The 3,136-nt window shown below is 33.1% G+C and overlaps 1 protein-coding gene across 1 annotated transcript; it reads left to right on the top strand.

The window, feature by feature from the left end:
• The first annotated feature begins 958 nt into the window (after positions 1 to 958).
• Positions 959 to 2,837, top strand: LOC115995972 (bidirectional sugar transporter NEC1-like). Its single transcript, XM_031235115.1, has 6 exons — positions 959 to 1,001; positions 1,125 to 1,161; positions 1,256 to 1,466; positions 1,805 to 1,966; positions 2,047 to 2,166; positions 2,295 to 2,837. Exons 1-6 carry the CDS (start codon positions 959 to 961, stop codon positions 2,604 to 2,606), a joined length of 885 nt encoding a protein of 294 aa, XP_031090975.1. The 3' UTR covers positions 2,607 to 2,837.
• The last annotated feature ends 299 nt before the right edge of the window (positions 2,838 to 3,136 follow it).

The raw sequence follows: 3,136 nt of genomic DNA, 5'->3' as shown, positions 1-3,136 counted from the left end.
AGTAATTTGATTGATTAAGTTATGCTAAATATACAATAATGTTTTAATTTCTCAGTCTTTCCTAATTTAAGCAACAATTTCCATCAAACATTCCATGAAGAATAAAAATAAAATTCTTAGATTGTTTTGTTATCATTAGAATGTTCACCGCTTGTATATATTATCTTCAATGGGCTAATATAGACCTACTTAAATATTTGTGCTATATATATTTACTTTGATGCATTTTTTTTTTATTTACAGGAAAACTCACAGCTGTTATTTGAAGGTGTACTCTGAGTAGATTTTACTTTGTGACCTTAATTAGTCGCCAAAGAATCACAAGGAATATAGCCAATTTATTTTACATTCGATAATTTAAACCTGTACTTTTTATTCTTTATTTATTTTTTTGTATAGTTTATGTATGTCAAAGTTTTAAAACTTTATGATATAATTATAAGATAATTTTAGGGTGAAAATTTGTATTCAGTACAATAATCATGTATGATATATGTGATTGTCATATAAGTATACACAATACAAATTGTATTAAAAAAAAAAAAACATTATATTGTAGCCGTTACAAATCTGAGGTATAATAATTAGAAGAAGGCAAAGAAAGTTGCGTGATAATTTAAAATTAACTTTGGCGGAAATGAGGAGCACACAACATACCTCAAAGAAAAGCAAGCAAGCTAGCTAGCTAGGCTGGTGCATATTAGACAGTAGGAGGTGTGGAAGAGCAAGCCAAGCATCCTTCAATTCGTCAGCACAATCACTCCCTGTCTCCCTCTCACCACCTTTTTTGTGCTATATAAACCTGCCCAAACACACCATCAAGCACACAGAGATAGAGATAGAGAGTTTGCAGATCGATCGATCATATCAGATCGAAAGAACGAAGCTAAGCTCTCCATCTCTAAATTCGATCGTCTCAAAACTAGTTAAGAAGTACCAATATAATAATTAATCCAAAATGATGAATTCTCATCAGCTGGCCGGCCTGTTTGGAATTCTTGGCAAGTCCTCTCATCTTCACTCAGTTTTCTAGTCTAGCTATATGTAATTGTCTGGTTAACTAATGCAATATGGGTTTAATTTCTTTACTAATTTCTTTCGTTTTCTCAATGTTTAATTTTCAGGAAACATCATCTCGTTCATGGTGTTCTTGTCTCCACTGTAAGTTACATCAAGATATGCATGATGATGAGCTGATTATATATTATCATTTTTTTTAATTTGTTTTTGGTGATATATATATATATGCATGCAGGCCAACATTTCATACGATTTACAAGAGAAAATCGTCCGAGGGTTTTCACTTTCTTCCATACTCTGTTGCGTTGTTTAGCTGTATGATAACTTTATACTACGCATTGGTGAAGCAGCACGTGGTTTTTCTCATAACCATCAACAGCATTGGAATGTTTATTGAGACTATATATCTCGTACTCTACTTCGTTTATGCCAAGAAACGGGGCAGGGTTAGTTAATTACATTCTTTACTATACTATACTTTTTTTTTCTTGTGAAAATTGTATTTGTGATCCTCTAGCTATACTCATGGTACAAACTTATTCATTGCGGCGTGACCATTTTAACCCTAAGTGACGATTTTAGTCATTTGAAGGACAAAATCTGACAAATTGATGGTATAAATAGTTCATGAGAGACTAAAATAGTCACTTCCTACATAATTTAGAGGTTAAAATAGTCACGTGAAATTAAATTTGTACAATTAAAGGACCAAAAATGTAATTTTTATTTTTTGGTTTGTAGTACGTAGTTTGATGTACATATATGAATTGAATTTAATTTGCAGATTTTGACGTCAGTGGCGGTACTTGTGTTCAACATTGGAGTTCTAGGGTTAATCGTTGTTTTGACGTACCTGCTTTCCGAAGGTGACAAACGAGTGAAAATTGTAGGATGGATCCTTTCGGTCATCGCAGTCTGCGTTTTCGCTGCTCCTCTTAGCATTATGGTATGTATATATGTATGTATGTGATTCAACCAAATTAAGTAATTTTTTAATTTAAAATATTATTAATTGTACGTATGCAGATGAAAGTTATAAGGACAAAGAGCGTGGAATACATGCCCTTTAACTTGTCCTTGTTCCTTACTCTCTGCGCCGTCGTCTGGCTTCTCTACGGGATTTGTATCCGCGATTTCTACATAGCTGTGAGTCTTTTTTTTTTTTTTTTTTTTAATTTATATATCGATCTAGTTTTAAGTTTTGGCTTCTCTAACGCAACGTAAACATTAAATTCATTTCTTTCTTATTACATGATCGTAATATACATATACAGACGCCAAACGTGCTGGGATTTGTATGCGGAATAGCACAGTTAATCCTGTATGCGATATATAGAGACCGGAAAACGGCAGCAGTGGTGGCGCCCAACGGTGAGATTCAAGGCGTGTCCATCGTGGTGGACGCCACGGCGGCGGAGATGCTACAGAAAGTCACAGACGACAGTAGTGATGAGATCCAAGAAACGACGTCGTCCGTCGTGGTTGACATGAAGGCGGTGGAGATGCAGCAGGGGAAAACTAGCACTACCAATAACGGCACTGTTGTTCCAGTCAGAGATGATCCAATTGTTGCTACAAGGAACTAGTTTGCGCTACTTGCATTGGCTATCTACAACCCATAAAACATTACATATGAAGCTAAGCTCTCATCTCATATATGTGTGGTTTGCAATAAGGTGTCATCGCCATTCTTACTAGTACTTTTTTTTTTCTTCCCCTTTTTAAGTTGAAGATCAGAGCTATATCTGTATGTTCATCATATCCCATCAATGTTTGTTTTGTATTTTGTTCTATGGGTTTAATTAATCAATATAAGAGTTATTATTTTATGCTTTTAAATTTTATATCAACCATTAAATAATTTATAGATTAATAATATTGGGTACAATCGTACATATTATATATATTTAGTTGTACTTGGTATTATTGATATCGATGTTGGTGGTTGTATATATATTATATATATTTAGTTGTCATGTATGTATACCATAGTTGTTGTATATTGTATACATACATGACAATACTTGATATTACCAGCACCGATATAGATGAAAAATCACTAAATTTATATACTTAAAATTGTTTTAAAATTTTTATTACATAGATTAATAGATTT

This window comes from Ipomoea triloba, chromosome 11 (assembly GCF_003576645.1).
Source record: "Ipomoea triloba cultivar NCNSP0323 chromosome 11, ASM357664v1".
Taxonomy (NCBI): Eukaryota; Viridiplantae; Streptophyta; class Magnoliopsida; order Solanales; family Convolvulaceae; genus Ipomoea; species Ipomoea triloba.
This window is presented reverse-complemented; position numbering and strand designations above follow the sequence as displayed.